The sequence below is a fragment of the Cornus florida genome, unplaced genomic scaffold (genome assembly GCF_030987335.1).
Source record: "Cornus florida cultivar Cherokee Brave unplaced genomic scaffold, ASM3098733v1 CherokeeBrave_3.0.0_Hap2_Chr05, whole genome shotgun sequence".
Lineage (NCBI taxonomy): Eukaryota > Viridiplantae > Streptophyta > Magnoliopsida > Cornales > Cornaceae > Cornus > Cornus florida.
The window spans coordinates 107,914,051-107,932,650 of NW_026775575.1; the positions used below are offsets into that span (position 1 = coordinate 107,914,051).

At 33.9% G+C, this 18,600-nt stretch overlaps 2 protein-coding genes and 1 pseudogene across 2 annotated transcripts; 2 read left to right on the forward strand and 1 right to left on the reverse strand.

The window, feature by feature from the left end:
* The first annotated feature begins 6,474 nt into the window (after positions 1-6,474).
* LOC132308378 (chloroplastic import inner membrane translocase subunit TIM22-2-like) lies at positions 6,475-9,530 on the forward strand (annotated as a pseudogene).
* A 653-nt stretch (positions 9,531-10,183) lies between these two features.
* Positions 10,184-13,906, reverse strand: LOC132308379 (probable cytokinin riboside 5'-monophosphate phosphoribohydrolase LOGL10). The gene is made up of 4 exons (XM_059806441.1): positions 13,504-13,906; positions 11,272-11,400; positions 10,873-11,057; positions 10,184-10,780 (listed from the first exon to the last, which is right to left on the reverse strand). Exons 1-4 carry the CDS (start codon positions 13,702-13,704, stop codon positions 10,390-10,392), a joined length of 906 nt encoding a protein of 301 aa, XP_059662424.1. The 5' UTR covers positions 13,705-13,906; the 3' UTR covers positions 10,184-10,389.
* A 1,028-nt stretch (positions 13,907-14,934) lies between these two features.
* Positions 14,935-18,011, forward strand: LOC132308380 (small ribosomal subunit protein eS8). Its single transcript, XM_059806442.1, has 5 exons — positions 14,935-15,059; positions 15,149-15,221; positions 15,958-16,291; positions 17,257-17,426; positions 17,724-18,011. The coding sequence occupies exons 1-5, from the start codon at positions 15,056-15,058 to the stop codon at positions 17,800-17,802; spliced, it is 660 nt and encodes a 219-aa protein (XP_059662425.1). The 5' UTR covers positions 14,935-15,055; the 3' UTR covers positions 17,803-18,011.
* Positions 18,012-18,600: the final 589 nt, after the last annotated feature.

The window sequence follows — 18,600 nt, forward strand, 5'->3', positions numbered from 1 at the left end:
TATATATAACATGATATAATCTATTATACTAAAAATAAAAAATAATTTATGATATTTTGATCATTAATAAAACATGTAGGAGAAAGAAATAGAGGCAATTCTCAACAAAATACCTTCATGATTACGGAGAACAAACGCCCCCCTGCATTCGAGTGATCTTCCATTAAAAGAAGCATCGACATTCAGCTTACAAAACCCAGTTGGAGAGGGGACCATAAAGACGTATGGTTGAGACCGGGAGAAGGCTGTGACCGCATTAACTGGTATTGACGACGAATCTCTTGGCCCTCAAAAAAATCCCGAATCGCACTGTCCGCTACAGCTTTAGGTTCCATCTTTTTCTAATTAAACTCCCTATTGTTTCGATTCTTCCATATATGCCAACAAATATAGGAAGCCAAACCCGCACAACAAGGATAACAATGCATCTCCTTCCAATCATCAGCGAGAGAAGCCCAACGTCTAGGCCAATGCATTGGGAGTGAAACAACAAAATCCAGCCTTAAGGGACACATCTTCCACACTGCTTGGGATTCAGGACACATACATAACATGTGGTTAACTCTCTTTGGCTAGGCCACATCTTTTGCACACAGAGCAATCAATGATACGCTTCAACTTGAAATTAACATTAGCAGGGATCTTTTCATGCAAACTTTGCCACAAGAAGAACTGCACCTTCCTAGAAGAATGGACCATCCAAACATCTTTCCATCTATTTCTAAGTTGTTGAAGGTAACTGCATTGTAAGTCTTGCGGAGGGCCAAATGACTGGGATTGAAAAAAACCTTTAAGATAAGAGAAGGCTAAGAAGTAGGCACTCTTTATTGAGAACTTTCCATTCTTTGACCAACTCCAGACCTTCATGTCTTTCCCCTTCACAATACTCACTGGTAGTTGCAAAATCTTCCATCTGTCCCTACTGCTAAAATTTGCATTAATAATATCTACCTTCCAACAATGATTATAGTCGTCAATAAGATCAGCCACCAGTCGAAGACTTCCCCCATTCCTCTTTGATGAGACCCTGCAATTTGATTTTCCTGGAAGCCACGGGTCAGTCCAAATGTTAACTGACTGCCCATCCCCTATTCACCATTAGCCACAGTTGCAAAAGGTTTGGTGTTGCATGTTGCCCTTCAAGCATGCTTGGATTGGAATTTGTCAAACACAGTTGTGGAATGTGACTGTAAATCAGTTATTGAGCTCAATCCGACGGAGGAAGATATGAATGTGATTGTTGACGATTGTAAGTTTTTACTAGATAGAGGTAACAACATCTCTCTAAACTGGACCCCAAGGTCGGGTAATAGGTCAGCACATGTAGCGTGCAAAATGGCCCCATTCTCATGGGATAAGTTGGTGTGCTGGGATTCAATCCCCATTTCTGTCTCAAAGGCTCTGTTTGCATATGCCTCTTTTGTTTTGTAGTTTTGTTTGTATGGTTGCTTCTGTTAAAAAAATAATAATAATAATAATAAAATAAAACATGTAAATACAAATTCATATTTGTGTATGTTACAAAATTTATAAATTGATTAAAGTTTTATGTAACATTATTATATTATTTATAAATTAATTAAAGTTATATAATTATCTCAATTGATATATAAATAAAAACTTATATTTATATTAATTGTGTTCCCGCTGTATTCATGTCTTAATTTTCTAGAATTCGACGTGTCAATATATTCATACCATATCGTGTTTGAATTCCGTATCCATATTTATGTTTCTTAGTCCAAAAGAAAAAACTGGTAGTTTAAATTAATTTAGAGGGAAAGTGATTTCTAGCTTACCGTAAGAACAAAAAAAAAATATATTACAAGAACAAGAGTAATGTAGTCTAGAGTTAAAAATAAAGTCCAACAAAGATTCTGTATCAAAATACAAGAATAAACTCTCTCATATTAAATATTTATTTTAATAGCTGTTGTGCTCATTATTATTAGTAATAATAAAAAAAATCTGTCAATTTTTGTTACCATTCCAATGAATAAAGTCCAACAAAAATTATTTATTTTAATAAACTCTCTCTCATGCGAAACATTTATTTTAATAATGACGATGTTGGTTTTTATCACTAAATTCATATTAGTAGAGAAAATGAAGGTAAAATTAGAATTATTATTATTTGAGCTATCACTGCAATAGTTAGAATTTTTTTTTTTTTTTCCTTGACAAGAAAACGCGCCCTTAAATTCCCCTTTGTCTTTTGGGGACTCAAACCGCGAGTGGTGTGATTCAATAATATTAATATCATATTGATTTTTTTTTTTTTAATGAATTGAAAACTATATAATAATAAAAAATAAAAATAAAAAGGAATGCACGTAAGCTAAAAGTTCAGCCCAATATAACGAAGGCTTATATTATGATGTTCCAAAAAATATATATTTGATGGATATCTTGAGTATGCATGGATATTCTTGTAGTATTCCAATAATGACTTTTCATATAAAAATAAATAAATAAAAAAGAAAAAGAAGATATATAAAAAAACCAAACCTAAAATAAATTTTTCATAATTTTTTTTAAAAGGTGTAACCAGACCGTCAAAAAGTAGTTATTCTCAACTTTTTGATTAGATGATAAAAAGAAAAGAAAAGTCTGCAAAATTGGAAAAGCTGGATTAATTAATTTACCTAAAAGTAAAGACCTAAAAGATAATAGGTAGAAGAATTACTGCTTTAGTGGGAGATTCCCCCCACTAAGTTAGAGAAAATAGTGCCACTATTTTTATTTGGACCATATATATATAACATGCTTCACCCAATGACTATCACCTGTCCTATTCAAGCTAAAAGTCTTTGTTCTAAAAAGGCCAAAAACTGTGGAAATCAAAACCTAATAATCATAATGGTGAGTTGTTCACTTTTTCTTTAATTCAAATGACTCTTGAGGGGTCACCCTTTAATGTTCCTTAACTATCCCTTTGAAATTCTGCAATCCTCCAAATTAGACTTTTAAGACCTTGACGGCCTAGTGGACCCTCTTACAAACACCCTATCTCCCTCTCTCTCACTCATGATGCTGATAAAACTTATATATATATAAATTTGCACACTCATTTGTTTATATGGAGGTCTGAATCTTTCACTTCTTATATTTAGGTATAGTTAGGTATGTATTTTGTATCAATTGTTTTTATTTATTTTTTTACTGTTATGGTATTGATTTTGGTAGCAAATATATATTTAGTGCGATCTTGTTTTATTTTACACAATATTAAAATACTTCGTGAACCGTGGCCCAAAACTAAAATACTAAAAAAATTATTTTTTCTTGTTATGCCGGTTGTTCATGGCCCAAAATCATAACAGTAGACAATTGTTCATGGCCCAAAACCAATATTTTTACACCAAAATATCGTTTCTAAACGTACTTTCAATTTTTTTTCAAAACACTCTTACAACAAAAATACTATTTTTATTCTAATCAAAAACAAAAAGTTTAAAATAAAACGCCATATCAAACAGACCTTTAAAGACAAAATATATTACTATCCACCGAATTATGTGACAATTCAAAACCCTATTTAGGGCATGTGGTTTGATTGATTGATCACTGAGTATAAGTGACAAAATATACAATATTTATTCTGCTCAACTAATCCCACCACAAAACAAGTTGTATTGTCTACAAAGCGAAAAAAGCAGTTTGTGGAAATTTAAAATGAGGAGGATAGACCTTTTGATGGTGCTTCTGGATAGAATTACTAGAAAATCTGCAACTACTTTTTAAAAGCATTTGAAGATTCATTTCCCTTGGACATCATACAGAGCCATTTGCGCTAATATTGGTATTAAAGAAACAATTGCAATGACTTCATAAAATTATTATTAAACACAATTCATAGAAAAACTGCACAGTTGTTTCATTTTATATTTAAATAAACGAATAACATCAATTTAGCCGTTATTGCCTGTTATAAATAATAAAAACTCGAGAAAGTTAGTTTAGGTATTGTTCGACAGAGTGAAAAAATAAGTACTGGAAAATTTTAAGACTTGAAATTTAAGTTTTAAAATTTTAAGTAATTTTTTTTTAATATTTAACATTTTAAAATGAGTGCCCACTTTATTATTATAACTCTTTTTTTTTTTTTTTTTAAATTTTGCATTTTACTCTAATGTTTGATCTATGGTGTGAAAAGTTGTGAACACAAACTTTGTCGGTTGAATAATGGAAAACTACTGTTTGAGATGAGGTGTACGTGAATAATAATATCTTTTGCTATGCAATTCAACATACTGCACAGCATTGCAATTTCTAACACCATTTTTATGGTGATGAGGACAAAAGGCACACGTGTCATATTATTTAAGGGCCAATTTTACAATCATTTTTATAGTGTTTTTGTTATTAAATGGGTGATAAATAAATACAAATTACAAAAGCATATTTAATAACACTGGTTACAAAGGATATTTTCACTTGTTTTTAAGAAAAATTAATATAATATAAATATATATATAATTATAATCATCTAAACTATGTATGCAACTCGAATAGGTTGAGTGAATTTAGAATATAACTTGAACCCAACCCACTATATAAAATGTTAAACCCAAATTCAACCCTAACTACTCAATTCGAGTTCAATCTATCATATTACTTTTAAATTCAGACTTACAACTCGGGGTTAGATTCCAAGTTAAAAATTCAGATTACTTACATGGCTAATCTTTAGTTCTTCACACTAAAAATTTAATACGATCTTGAATTAGTTTTAGATGAAATCACTCTTAAACAAAAAGTTTAAAAGACTTTTTGTAAATTTTTAATAAATTACAAACAAATTTTTAAAAAATTAATTCTCCCAAATGCTAACATACAATAAATTAAGATTTAACCAAGCAAGTTGAAAAGAAAAAAATGTAATTATAGTTTAAATATTATATATAATGTATTTAAAATCAAATATATATATGAAAATAGTATTACAATTCGGGTTTGAGTTGGCTCAGTTTCGAGCACCTCAACCCAAACCTAATTAAATTTGGGTTGAAATTTTTTAACCCAAATTCAATCTCAATTATAAAAATAAGAATAATGATAGGGAGACCGATGAATTAATCTCGAATAAGAATCGAATCTGACGTGTTTTTGTCCACCTCATCTACTTAAACAGTTTTTAAAAATAATTGTTTAACACGTGATAAGAATGACCAATCACGTCAAATTCGATACTAATTCAATAATTTTTTTCGATTTCCCTATCATTACTCTAAAAATAATTCTTAAAACCCACAAAAAAATCAACCTAGGCTCGAGTTGAACTCGGGGTGCCAACTCAAGTTGCATCCTTAATCTAAACATCTTTCTCATGATATTTTTTGTTCTGAAACATTGTACAACAATAGTTAACAAATGTTAAACATGTTTTTATTTTAAAATAAATCACCGCACAAGCAAAACAAATTGCCGAATAAGTCCGGACAAATAGTGTTTTGATGTGATTTTGGTAGTGAGTCTGAAATGAAAAGTCTAAACAAAGAGAGATGTATTTGTACTGTATATACTTTTATGCATTTACCTCAACCGTGGTATCTATAAAGAACAGTCAGCAAATCTTGACTCCTCTGAAAATCAATAATGGATAACTTAATAAAACATGCACATTTGACAAATGTAGCAACCCCTTGGTTTTTTATAAACCACTCGCACTAGTTGTTTAAGGAGTGTCTTTGACAATTGAACACAAACGTCTTATCAAACACTAACCCCAACCCAAATTCCCCCATAACAAGCTTATAAAATATATATATATATAGGTTTTTAGAATAATGTTTTCATAGCGTGTACAGCCCGTTATAATAATTAATAACTGAGGAAGATGAAAAATAATCCAGAAATGGCTTCGAGAAGTGGTCTGAAGCTTTGAGAAGAGTAGCCTATTCAATTTGTTTGTCTTGTAATATGAAAGTCAATAATTATATAAGTGTGGCTTGAAATATGCAATCTTCTTGGTAAGGGACGGCTGAAGTAGTATTCCCTGTAAATAGAAGCGAACACTACTAGTCAAAATGAATTAAACTGGCACCAATTTTAAAAATAATAATAAAGTAAAAGGGTAACCTAGTGCACGGGTCTTCTATCATTGCGGATGAGTCTTCTATCATTGTAAAGTTTGGGAACGGTCGCAGTTTTATTTTCATTGTTTTTTTATTTTGAACCCGTGACTAGAGACACCAATTCTGCAAGTGGAAAATAAGAACTATATCAATCATGCCCGTAGGGGAAAGAAAAATAGTCCATCATCTGAACGAGAATACATATTTGTCCCCTTGGCCTATTGGGCATTGGCCCAAAAGGAACAGTCAGGTATAAAGGGCCCAAAAGGAACAGTCAGTTATATAGGGCCCAAAAGGAACAGTCAGTTATAAACAAAAGCCCTATTAGGCCCAAACATTTTAATTTTACCAAACACGGCCTCTCTCCAATAAACATCTATAAAAGGAGATGTTTGAATTAAGCGAAGAATGCCTACGCCGTCGTTTGATGAATATGTCAATGCTAGAAACCAGTAGTGTCCAGTTTGGATTAAGTGGAAGATCAGATTGATAGAGATGGCGACTATGGCAGACTCTTCAAGTTCCGATTCCGATGCCGAAATCGAAAACAATCCAAGCACTAACCCTAACCCTAATTTTTCTTCAGGCACATTGAGCCCCAGTAATCTGTCGAGTCCTCCTTTAGTTTGCCTCCTCAGGTTCGCCAGCGACTCTGCCGCCGGAGCTCTCATGGGCTCCATTTTTGGCTACGGTTCTCTCTCCCTCTCACTACCCTTTATCTTACCTGGTTCATCAATGTGTTTAGTGTTTCTTTTATTTATTTGATTCTCTCCCATTGTATTTTCTTACTGGAGATTTAATCCAATCCACGGTTTTTGAAATTCCATCAAGAATATCTTCTTTATGATTAAATTGTTTACATTTTATAGAGGAAATTGTAATTAGTGTTCTGCTTGGTCTTATTGGTTTTGTATCATTATAGATTGTGATTGTTGTTGCAGAATTTGTAGTAATGAGATAAGAAAATACATTTTACATGGGTTTTTTACTTAGAAAATTTCTGATTTTTGGTGGGATTAGAGTTAATATTATAATGCATATTCTTAAGGTTAGTTTGATTTTTATAGATGATAGTTTCACAATGCCTTGTGACTTCAATTCAGCTCATTACCTATTGAAGTGTGTAATGTCAATGCCATGTATACTTTCATAGGGCATGTTTGGCGACCGCATTTGGATGGTATACTGTAGCAAAACATGGAAATGCGTTTCTATCTTTTGTTGCGATTTGAATAGTACCGTATTTGTTTCGGAAAAAGAGGCCAACTCGAAACACCAAATTTGTGTTTCCTAATGTTTTTGCACGGTAGCAACATCACTGTAGCTACAAACAGTATCCGAAAAAAAAAAAACTCTAAATATCCTTTTTAACTAGCCATTTTATTTTTAAAACTTGCAGCACTTTTTTACCAAATAATGTTTTCATGTTTTTGCTTCCAAAAATCTTGCAACAAGTTTTACGTTACAGAACATACTTCCAATCTATTGAACACACTCTACAACAAAAATGTTGTTTCTGTTTTGGATGAAAACAGAAACATAAAACCGAAACGGTTGCCAAACAGGCCCATAAAAATGAAAAGATTCATTATGCAGATTGTTGTGGAGAGAGGGAAGCCATTAAATTTTAGTGATTTAAAGTCACACCTTAAAGTAATGATTTTTTTTTTCTTTTTCTTTTTTGTAATATATGTCCATGAGTTGCTTTTACGGAGGTGAAAATAAGATTTGTGTTCATGTAGTAATGACATGATGTATCACCTTTTGTTCTGTTCTGGTTGAGATAAAAAGGTTCAGGTATTGAGTAGGGTTTATTAATTTTAGGTACACTTTCATTGGAATGAAATGGTTATTGTATTGTCATCCATTAGTACCCATCAAATATTTGGTTGGAGGATTGTACTCTTTATGAATGGGTTCCAAGTTACTTGCCTTGAATCATACTTGGTAACCATAAAGAGAGAAGAAAGAAGGAGAAGAAAGTCAACTGTGAAACTGAGACCATTTTGCCATGAGCATGAAGCACATCTTCTGTGTGATCTAGCAAACACATGAAACTTGATTGTTTTTCCTTCTCTATTTGGAGATGTGTTTGTGCTGAAGAATTCCTTCTATGGGCCGATGGGCATATGTATTAGGTTCGGGATTGATTAAGAAGAAAAGCTTTAAAGGATCCTTTGCAGAAGCAGGATCTACTGCCAAGGTATGAGAAATTCTATAATTTTCCTAGCTGTGTGATATCGGTGGAGTTTCCTGTTTTTTTAACATCCAATTTTGTAGGTTCTATTTATTGGCATCAAATTACGAAACTGAGGCTCTTTATCTTACCTTTCCCCTTGCCAGACATTTGCAGTTTTGTCTGGAGTTCACAGTTTGGTTGTATGCTTCTTGAAGAGGCTCTGAGGGAAGGATGATGGTATGGCATCTCAATTGTAGCACTGGCACTTAACATGATTCTTCCATATTAATTTATATTGCATTCTTTTCCAATTCTTTTCCATTCAGTGTTTAATGCAGGAGTGGCTGGATGTTGCACTGGTCTTGCATTAAGTTTTCCAGGTATTTGATACTTCTCTTCATATGTTTGCAATTGCTTTTATCATTCTGTTGGTTTCTGTACTCACCAGGTTTCCCAAAATTTTAATTCGGTTTCCTTGTAGATTCATTTATTCCTGCTGCCGGATGTTTTTAAATTCACTTTGAATGGTTGGTTCTAAAACCATGAATATGACTTGCACAAAACAATCAACTGAAACCTTAGCTTGGTACTTGGAGGGCTTCTCAATTGATTTTTAAGGTTTTAAATTTTGGGAGTTGGGGGGAGGATGAGATTAGATATGTAAATAATATTAACTTCAATTGTTATGATATTCTGCTGAAAATTGGAGAGCATTGTAAGTTTTTTGTGCTATTTATGTTTTGCAGGTGCTCCCCAGGCCCTTCTCCAGAGCTGTCTCACCTTTGGGGCATTTTCCTTTATCATTGAACGGCTTAATAAGCAACAGCCAGCACTGGCACATCCATCATCCGCCAGAACCGAGAGTAGGCACTACAGCTTAGTTCCTCCATTGACACTTCCTCTTCCAAATGAATTTAGAGAGTACTTTACAATCTTCAGTGAATCCACAAGGCAAAGTGAAAAGGGCAATCTTCGTGCCACTTGCGGATAAATGCAGGGGTGCATCAATTGTTCCTGTTTAACTTATGTAGAATTTTTCCTTTTTTCCTTTTTTACCTTTTTATGTTGGTATCTTCCGTAGAATGTTGGTGTTCCCACAAGGTACATTTACGTAGAAAGATTCTGAAACATTTCTCTTTTTCTGCTTTTTAATGATTTGATGCAAGCTGAAGCATGAATTGGCTTCTTCTAGTGCTATGTTGTCCTCAGAATGATGTCTTTGGTTTGTTGGTATATGATATGCATGGAGGCATCTCCGATTGAATTACTTTGCATACTAGGTCATATAATGTATCAGATTGTAGTTCAACTTGTCATGATTACCTTAGGCTGAAAATGCTGGCTAGAAAGATAACTAAACAATGGCCAAATTCTCTCTCTGAGTTCTTAATGGCGTCTAGCATCTCTTTAGAGCTTTAAACATCAGGTTTATAGTCAACCCACAACAACGCGGAGAGTATCCATTATGACGAGCCATTTAACTATGCTCGTCCAAGACAAGCCTGCCTGCTCAGCCAACTCTTACCACCTATTTCAAGCTAACATGGTCAAGTGTTAAGGATTGAACTAGAGCCAGAAGACCGGCACGGTGGAAGCTTTATGTCTACGTCCATAAATTTACATATTACCTGTGGTGATACAACCTCCACATTCCAAAGAGGATATTGATTATTTTAGGGTTGAGGTCTCGAATGGTACAAAATGGTTGTGTGAATTTATCTTATTGCTACCTATGTAATGGAGAAAAAGGGATTGCCAAATGCCTTCATCAAAATACTGAGGTATATTCAGAATACATATATATATATATATATTGAGGTATGTAATGAACTAAATTGCTACAGCAATGCATTATTTTAAGTTCGGCCATGAATATCCATGTCTGAATCTTGGAACAATCAAGAAACAGTTATAAGTTTTCACAGGATACAGAAAATTATTTTATTAAACCACTGAGGTATATATTGAATCACATTGCCACATCCTATTTATCACTCTGGAGTTGAACTAATAACATTGAACTCTCAATTTATGAAACTAAATACAATAAATTGCGATGGAACCTGTCCCGAATGCAATAAAAAGAGTTGTTGACCATTCTATTATGAATTCTTCGCCTACACCACAAAGTTATCAAGAAACTGTTCCTTGCGCCCTTAATCCAGTTTCAGTCCTAACTGTTTCACTAAGAGGAAGATTATAAAATTCAGTCAAATAGGCCAAAGCCTCTGAGTTATTGTCACAGACCTTCCACAGTGATGCAACCTCTCCCTTGGAGACAGTACCCCAGTCCTCACAATCATCAAGAAAGTCCAACAGTTTTGAATAGAAAGCGTCATAATTCATTAAGAGAAAAGGAACTGGAAGCTCTGACCCAATCCTTTCTAGTTGAACCAGTGCTAGAATTTCAAAAATCTCATCAAGAGTGCCGATACCACCAGGAAGAGCAACTACAGCAGTCCTTTCAGAAATGCTACTCCTAACCGCGGCATCCACCAATCCGTGCTTCCTTGCGGAAAAAAACCTGCATTTTGTTCAAAGCAGTTCAGAAATCTAGGCAGCCATACACAAGCGCATTGGTATAAATTCTAGCTGACAGCAATTTGTAGTACTTACCTGCATGTTAGATAAGTTTGCGAAGGTAGGTATGGATGAAAATTCGTGGCCGTCCATTCTCCAGCTTCTTTACCTATCTTAAATCCACCAACTGGCTTTCCTGCTTCTAGAGCACCTTTAGTGGCAGCATCCATGAGCCCTGGACCAACCCCTGTCCATGAAGCACAGTCCAAGAGATTTGCAATCTGCACAAGGAAATAATTGGAGATGCTCGTATGAAGCAAGAGAGAAATCCAGGAACCAGAAAAACTATATCTTATGATGTGATTCGTGTTTGCATGGTAGTGCGTTTACTTGTATTCTTGCATGGGGAAACGACTTCATATTCATAACATGATTATTATATACATACGTGTGCTTCAGGAAGTAAAACAGGAAGATATAATTTGAGTGACTTGCCTCTCTCCCCAACTCCAGTGCTTGCATGTAATGCGGATGATTAGATCCCATCCTTGAAGAACCCAAGTACACAACACCCCTCCCAAGCCTGTGTATGAGTTCATAGCATCGTTCTATCTCTTTTTTGACCTTTTATAGAATAAATCCACGTTACTAAATATAATAATTATTTCTAAAAGTCTGTTGAAATGGTATACCATATGTATAAACAATAATTGGCCACTTGGCTAATAATGCAGAGAAAGTAGCAAAACATAGCATATGTAACAGATAAAGCAATTTTATTGTACTTCATTGTATTTTTCTTCTTGAGTGGGGGAGGGGGGATTTTGAGAGTACTTCTTAATCAAAGAATGGTGTCCTAAAAAAGGTAGCAATTTCGATCAATAAAAGGCTGGTCCAGACATGAGAAGAACCTAGTAACTGGCTATAAAAACCAAAAAAAAAGAGTCTATTAGAAGTGAAAATTTGTAAGATAATCTGTATGCAAATAGAACATAATGGCTGGGCTAAGGTATGCATATTTGCAGTTATTCAACATAGATTTCCAAAACACTTCACAACTAAAGTCCAGTAAGCAAGTAGCAGACCTACTTGTGGCTAGAAATAACTCTTCAAACATATCTGAAGTAGCCAAACACAGGTGTCTGCTAGTACCTTCAAAACTCTTGTCCCTAAACTGAAGAAACAAAAAGACAATTTGAAGAACTTATCATTTACAAAAATCTTAAGAGTATCTATCTAGAGTTGATGGTCAATCATAGCTTTGCTGGCATATAAATCTAATGATTTTTCCAGATCTTCTCCAAGCCAACTATAAAATACCTAGCAACTACCAGTAAATGTTAGGCACTGAGCTCCATTTGTTTTGGTGCCGAAAAAAATTGGGAGAAGAAATACATTCATTCGGATGAATGAATCCAAGCATCTTTGAGATTGTTACATTATTTTTTAGCATTATTGAAGAAATTGTTTTTTACAAAATGTGAAACTATAAGAAAAAGATTAGGGATAGGGGTTACATTTCAGATTTTTTACCTTTCTTTTAAAATGTCGATTTCCAAAAATAAAGCCTATAAGTACTTATCAAAACAATAATAATAATAAAGCCTATAAGGACTCAAATTAAGCTTGTTAGTCCAAGTTTCACACCTGTGTATAAGTGTTGACGAAAAACATGGTCACTGTTGTGCCGCAAAAAGGACAATTAGTGGGAGATCTAACATGCAATTTCTAAGATATACTTGTCCTGAAGACCAAAAGAGAGCCTAATTACTGGAGAAGAGAGCGTATGTATAACATTCAATGTTTAGTTTTTCACGTCAAGGATCAAGCTGTATCCGGGGATCCTTGCAGCTTTTGCGATTCGGTAACAATTTCTCAAATTTTCTTTCAAGAAAAGTTTAAAGGCCAATAACTAGTAAGACTCGCATGCTGAAGCATATATTGCTGAACAGTCCTCCAGATTAGCATTGCCAATAAAACCATAAACCATGAGTAGGTTGGGCACATTTGTGTTTTCTCAACTTTAATAATGCAAACCACGTGCAAGGCTGAAAGGAGATTGGTGTATTCCTTCCCGTTTTACCAGCGGTAGAAGGGTCTGACACTATCACTGCTTCATATGTCCATTCAACTTTAGTGAGCACATTTTTGGCTCCTTGTTTCTTTTAGATTTCTTGTATTACTTAAGAATCAAATAGAAGACAAGACAGCAGTAATGCAGGGATAAGGCAGTTGAGGAATGCCTATCAATTGCCGATTACCTCCTGTGATTATTCAAGTTTTGGAACAGCATCACATTTTCACATTCACATCCAATAGTTGCTATTAGCTATTAGCAAGACTCATCTATCCACCAAGAATTTTGTTCCTTAAATCTAACAAATGGCTCAAAAATATCCAACATTAACAACATTGTAAGTTGAAGTGAATTACAAAATGGCTATACCTCATTTGGGCTTATTCCTTATTCAATTTCAATTTTCTTTTATACGATATCTTCATCATAAATTTATGCTTGTGAAATAACAAGTGGAAAAAATATAAATATATATCATAGGAATCTACAAAACAACATATGAAAACTGAAGCTTAGAGTTTAATTAAATTTCTGGGCTACAAAAATAACACTAAGCTCTGATTAGTCATAATATCAAATGCCACAAAAATAGCAAGACCTTAAAAGTGGAAATAGATCGAAACTTCTGAGATAATGCAACATGGACATACCTCATTTGGGCTTGTTCTCTCTTCAAAATCAATCATTTCTTGCTTGCAGACTGAAATCCTTCTTGGGTGAGGATTAAGCTTTTGGAACTTGAAATCAATGGTTCGTCTCTCTCTCGCATCAAAAGATAGAAACTTCACAGACCTGTGGTGAGAACTGAGAAAAACATGAGAACGCAATGTTCCAGCTACTGGAAACCCCATTCAATATACCTCCACAGAGACTGGTTTTTTTTTTTTTTTTGCATGAATTAATCGATTCTAAGAGGTTGGTATTTGTAATTCTTGGAAATTTAATATTCAATTCACAAATATGCAAGTTGTAGTATTCAGTGGAAGGTTTTGAACAGATGAAGAATAGGGTTCCAATCTGCTTTTTGCCATTGCTGAACAAAATCATATGCCGCTTCGATTTTACCAATAAGAAGGGCACATAGCAATTTCTAAAACAAATTTGGGGTATTTTGGTCATTTAAAGGCGCTTTAGTGTTTTGTCTCGGGGATGTTAAAGGGCATTGGATTCATTGTGAAAGGGTTGTGATTGATGGACCTCGGTGCCTCTCTTTGAGTTGGGCTTAGATGTGCTTGGTCAACTTGGACCTGGCCTGTTTGGAGCAGATGTCGAACTTCAATATTTTTTTTTATTATTAAAAAAAAAGACATTTTACAAAAATACAAATTTATTGTTCTAACTTGTTTTATTTTATTTAAAAGACATCATACTCCATGTTTCACCAACAAATAGACAGTGCATGTTATATACTTTTCAACTTTTTTAAAAAAAAATGTTATATACATTTCTTTAATTTGTATACATGTTTGAAATATTATGTTTAGGTCTCGTTCAAATCTTATCAAATTTGAAGTTTGAGTTTAAATGATGCATGTAATTTGTAAATCGATGTTCAAACTAAGTAATGAATGTAGGAATGTTAACAGACGAGTTCGAGATGGGACGTCCCTTTTTCAAATCTGTCTCTCAAATAAAAATATTTTCCTAAATTCGTCCCATCTCATATTGAGTTGGGACGATTTTGAACCCGATATACATATTTTTTTTAAAAAAAAATAATTTAAATTTGAATAAATTTAAGATAAATTTTGCAATTTTTTTTTTAGTATAATCAAACATTGTACTATTGTAGTATTAAATTTAAAAAGTATCATAAGAAATAAAGAAAAATTATACCTAATAAAATAATATTTATTTGTATATTAATTATTAATCAATGCCGGTTGAGATCTTTAAACATAATTTGAAGTGTTTCAAACTCGTCCTAAAAGGAGCGGAATCCAATAGGGGCGAGACAGGACGGAGCCACAGTGTAACGGGTTAACTAAAAGGGGTGTATATGTTATTAAAAATATATATATACATATATATATATATAAATATACGTCTTTTTAATAAAAGACCGAGGACATAATAGTAAATAAACTAATTAGGGTTTTCAATAAAACCATGAACGACACTGTGTCAGCCTTCCTCCTCTTTGGATCCTCCGTTTCTGTGCAAGCTTCGGAGCTCGTGGGGCAATAAACCCTAGAATTCACCATGGGTATCTATCTATTCACATCAAATTCTGTCAATCTCTTCTTCAATCCCATCTTTACAATGTCAATGTTGAAAAACACTGTTTTCTTACAGGTATTTCTCGTGATTCCATGCATAAGAGGCGTGCCACTGGAGGCAAGAAAAAGGCTTGGAGGAAGAAGCGAAAGTAACTACCTTTAAACTCATTGTTCAAATTCCTGATATATTTATTTAATTTCGTGTATCTTTTAAGTAATGGGTGCCATAATCACGATAATCCAATATATTAACATTTATGCTTTTGGCTAATGGGTTTGTCATGATTTTAAAAACACTAACTATTCTTTCTATGTCTCTGATAATTGTGTCTGTTGTGATTTTAAATACCCTGGTTGGGTTGCAACCAACAGTGGTTTATCCTGATTCTATAGCTTGAATCAGTTTAGATTCGACTGGTATATTTGATTAATGGGCTTGTTGGGATTTCAAAGCCTTAATTAGTTTATGTTCATTCTTTAATTAGTGGATTCATTTTAATTAGTGAAACCAGAATCGGTGATATTCCTTTTATCATATATGATTTGTGGTTTTGCCGCAATATTTTAAGCCATAATTAGTTTAGATTCATATATTTTTTAATTTATTATTTCATTTTGTTTTTTGAAAACTTCCGTTTAGTTTATATTCATTTAGTGGATGGCCATTGGGATCGTGATAAAATCAAAATGCTGATCAGTTTAGATCTGTTTGATGTTTTTGGTTATTGGGTTACCAAAATTTCATTTACTGTATAACTTTAGCTTATATGGTTTATGAAATTCATATCAATTATGATGCAATGTATGTTTTTGAAGCCCTATTTAGTTCAGTTTCAGTTCATTTGACACAAGTCTGCTTATGTGGGTTATTCTTCTATTTTAAAGGTATGAGCTCGGAAGACAACCTGCCAACACAAAGCTGTCGAGCAACAAGACAGTTCGGAGGGTTAGGGTTCGAGGTGGAAATGTAAAATGGCGTGCACTAAGGTTGGATACAGGAAACTACTCATGGGGCAGTGAGGCTGTGACAAGGAAGACTCGTATCTTGGATGTGGTTTATAATGCTTCAAACAATGAGTTGGTTCGGACCCAGACATTGGTGAAGGGAGCAATTGTTCAGGTTGATGCAGCACCATTTAAGCAATGGTACCTTCAGCACTATGGAGTTGACATTGGTCGCAAGAAGAAGACCTCTACTTCTGCCAAAAAAGAAGGAGAGGTATCAGAGAATTTATCTATTCTTTTACTAATGTTTCTATCTCATTATTTATGTTTAAGTTGGGGACCTGGGGTTTCGTTTTTGTTTGTTTGCTTGCTTGTGAATATTCTGCAGTTAATTTGTTTTTGGTAATAGAAATGAATCATGTAATTTGTGCTATGTTTTAAGATACTGGCAATTTCTGTTCAGTTTGGGCTATTATGTTGCAATTGAAGTCTGACATGCATCGTCGTATGGTTGATTTTTTTTTTTTAATATGTTAACTATAAAGGAATCATGAAGTGGTTTTGGACAGTAAATTAGTAAGTTATCATTCAATAATTTTGTATTGTGTCTTCTTTTCTTCCCCCTTTTCCTTTTACATTTCATTGGACAGGAATGTTGTGCTTTTTGCATTGTTAGTTCGCTTGTGATTTGAGATTAGGGAACCAAAGCTTACATGCTTCACTTCACAATTTTTTTTTAATGATTATGGGGTGACCTATATGAAAAACGGCTGTATGATTTTTTATGCTTTTAGAAGAATGTGTCCTAACTGGAAGTGTTTGGACAAAGTACTATGGAGGAGCAAAATCCATTTTACACTTCACTCTTTATTCTGTCAGCTTCTTCTGGACTCGTATATATGCTTGCTTAAATTGTTTGTGCATCATGGTCTACAGATTAGGTAAAATGAGTATTTGTTGTACTTCTGATTTTTGTTTTTAGTCGTTTTCATCTTTGTAGCTATGATTAGGAGCAGTAGCAGTTTCTGATTGCTATTTTTTCTTACTCACTTTATGTTGGAATATTGTTTATTCAATTCCCCTTCATGATCCACTATGATTGCAATTTATGTGATTTATCATTATTTTTCTGTTGTCTGAAACTGGAAAGAATTTAGAACTACTAGTGTTATTAGAAAATTACTTCAATGAATGCTATTTTGTTCTTCTCTCACAGTGTGCTCTTTGATTGGTTTTCAGGAGGGAGATGCTGCTACTGAAGAGACAAAAAAGAGCAACCATGTCACGAGAAAGCTGCAGAAGCGCCAAGAGGATCGCAAGCTTGACCCACATGTTGAAGAGCAATTTGGTGGTGGCCGTTTGTTAGCTGCAATCTCGTCACGACCTGGCCAGTGTGGTCGTGCTGATGGGTATGCAATTTTACTGTGCTCACTTCCATGCCCATATCATCCGGTTTCATATGCTGTCTTTAGTAGGTTCATTAAATTGCTCAGAAGATTAAAACACCTAAATACATTTCTGTCTGTGATGACTAGAGTGAGAAACTGGATATGGCTATTCCCTGTGTACTTTGTATATGGCAATAACACTTCATAACCTTGACAACCTTGTTGATAATTAGGTTGGAACATAGATGAGTGTGGCTTATGTTCTGTTTCTTTTCTACTTCTTCTCTTCTAATCTGTTGTGGAAATTGCTACTGACAGATACATATTAGAAGGCAAAGAGCTCGAGTTTTACATGAAGAAACTCCAGAGGAAGAAGGGGAAGGGTGCTGCTGCTTAAAATTTTGTTATCTAAACTTTATCTTTAATATTCAGAATTTCCCCTATTTCCTATTTCTTTTTGTATTCTGAAGGCATGGGACTGAAAGTTTGTTAAGCTAAGGTAGTTAGCTTGAACTCTTTTGTTTTGTTGTCGTATTTTATTTCTGTGTCAAGTAAAACATCGAGGTTAGTTTTTATTCGTATCAATGGTCTTGATGTTTGATGTGATGACCTCATTTGTATGCCCCATGCATGTGTTGCAAATTAGGGTTTTTTTCCCCCAAAAATATATGTTTAAGCATAGATGTTACAGGCTTTAAACCACTCCCTTTCATTTGAGTTGGTGAGATCAGACCCTATTTAATTTTTAACCGTTTCACTGTGTGATGAATTCCTGGAGAGAATTTTAATCATGTTTTTTTTATCGTGATGAGATAAAGTGATTTTTTGTGTAATCAAATTGGAAAATTGAACACTGATGTTAGAAGACTACAATATCTAATCATATCTAAAGAATACAAGCCTTTTTTTCATGGCTGCCCAGAAAAGAATTCCGATGTTACTATAGGTTCCCCTGAGCTGCATTTAGTGGCATGGTCAATAGTAATCCTGGTTTGAAGAAATGAACCACTACTAGTTTGATCTGCAGAAGTCGAGATTGAACACCAAATGATCCATGAGGACGTTATATCTCCATTTTTATTTTCTTTACACTTTCCATGACAACCTATAATTTAAAATTTCTAAGGGTTGCCATGGCGTTACTTCCTTTAACTTTACAGCAATAAAGGGTAGGCTGATTCATCCAAATTATTGA

Excerpts from the sequence above, each read along its gene's own strand:
- LOC132308379 (XM_059806441.1), bottom strand. The coding sequence starts at position 13,704 with ATGGGGTTTCCAGTAGCTGGAACATTGCGTTCTCATGTTTTTCTCAGT. Across the intron at positions 11,401-13,503 it reads AGAGAACAAGCCCAAATGAG|GTCAAAAAAGAGATAGAACG; the intron begins GTATGTCCATGT and ends ATTCTATAAAAG. Across the intron at positions 10,781-10,872 it reads CAAACTTATCTAACATGCAG|GTTTTTTTCCGCAAGGAAGC; the intron begins GTAAGTACTACA and ends AACAAAATGCAG.
- LOC132308380 (XM_059806442.1), top strand. Across the intron at positions 16,292-17,256 it reads CTGCCAAAAAAGAAGGAGAG|GAGGGAGATGCTGCTACTGA; the intron begins GTATCAGAGAAT and ends ATTGGTTTTCAG. Across the intron at positions 17,427-17,723 it reads CAGTGTGGTCGTGCTGATGG|ATACATATTAGAAGGCAAAG; the intron begins GTATGCAATTTT and ends TGCTACTGACAG.